Consider the following 1,031-nt stretch of genomic DNA (forward strand, 5'->3'; position numbering starts at 1 on the left):
GTTTCTCTAAAATTCTAGACCTTTTACAACAAGGGAACAGATCTCAGAATGATGAGGCTGTATCAAGTATACCTGTTAGTCCAGAGATTGTTTGTTGTCCTACTATATGATATGATATTTAAGCAAAAGACAGAATTCAGATAATCATTGTAGTCACCCAGAATTTTCAATATAATGCCTTGCCTCAACTTTTATAGAGACTATAAATGTCTTTGAATTTCTTCCATGCAAAAATTTGCCCTTTCATTTGATCTATCTATCTCCTCTCACCAGGCTTCTCATGATAGCTTCCTTAAAGTAGATATAAAAATATAAGGACTCAGGTGGTGCCTGTGGCTCAGTGGGAGGGGTGCCGGCCCCATAACTGAGGGTGGCGGGTTCTAACCTGGCCCTGGCCAAACTGCAACAAAAAATAGCCTGTAGTCCCAGCTCCTCGGGAGGCTGAGGCAAAAGAATCGCCTAAGCCCAGGAGTTGGAGAGTTGGAGGTTGTTGTGAGCTATGATGCCACAGTTCTCTACCAAGGGTGATAAAGTGAGACTCTGTCTCTAAAAAAAAAAAAACCAAAAAACTAAGGACTGTTCTAGAGTGCAACTACCAGAGGTCCTATGATCATCCTGGCAATACAGTGTTAGAAGTTTCTAGAACAGCAGCTTACTTATGCTTTCTTTCTACAGTACGAAAAGGCAAAGAAAACCTACCTGCAAGCTTGTAAGAGATCACCTTCATGCCTTACCTGGCTAGGACTGGGAATTGCCTGTTACCGGGTAAGAGAATGAAGCCTTGAGATTTGGCCTGTGCATACAGCTGACCTTGACTTCTTAGGCTTCCAACAACCCTGGGTTTTTTTGATGACAGTGGGATGGCAACCAAAAAAGTCTGCTCTAATAAAAATTTGTTATTCAGGCCAGGCAGGATGGCTCACATCTAGCACTTTAGAAGACTGAGGCACAAAGATTGATTGAGGTCAGGAGTTCAAGATCAGCCTGGGAAACAGAGCAAGATCCTGAGATCTGCCTCTATAAAAAAAAAA

General features: G+C 42.3%; 1 protein-coding gene across 3 annotated transcripts in view; it reads left to right on the forward strand.

Moving 5' to 3' along the window:
- CFAP70 (cilia and flagella associated protein 70) overlaps positions 1-1,031 on the forward strand; it is a 103,097-nt gene that overhangs the window by 91,550 nt on the left and 10,516 nt on the right. For all 3 annotated transcript variants that reach the window (XM_023509565.1, XM_023509566.1, XM_003783561.3), the window contains one exon: positions 676-765. In XM_023509565.1, coding sequence (XP_023365333.1) covers positions 676-765 — 90 coding nt within the window. The remainder of the gene's footprint in view (positions 1-675; positions 766-1,031) is intronic.

This window comes from Otolemur garnettii, unplaced genomic scaffold (assembly GCF_000181295.1).
Source record: "Otolemur garnettii isolate 467f Iridium unplaced genomic scaffold, OtoGar3 scaffold00008, whole genome shotgun sequence".
Taxonomy (NCBI): domain Eukaryota; kingdom Metazoa; phylum Chordata; class Mammalia; order Primates; family Galagidae; genus Otolemur; species Otolemur garnettii.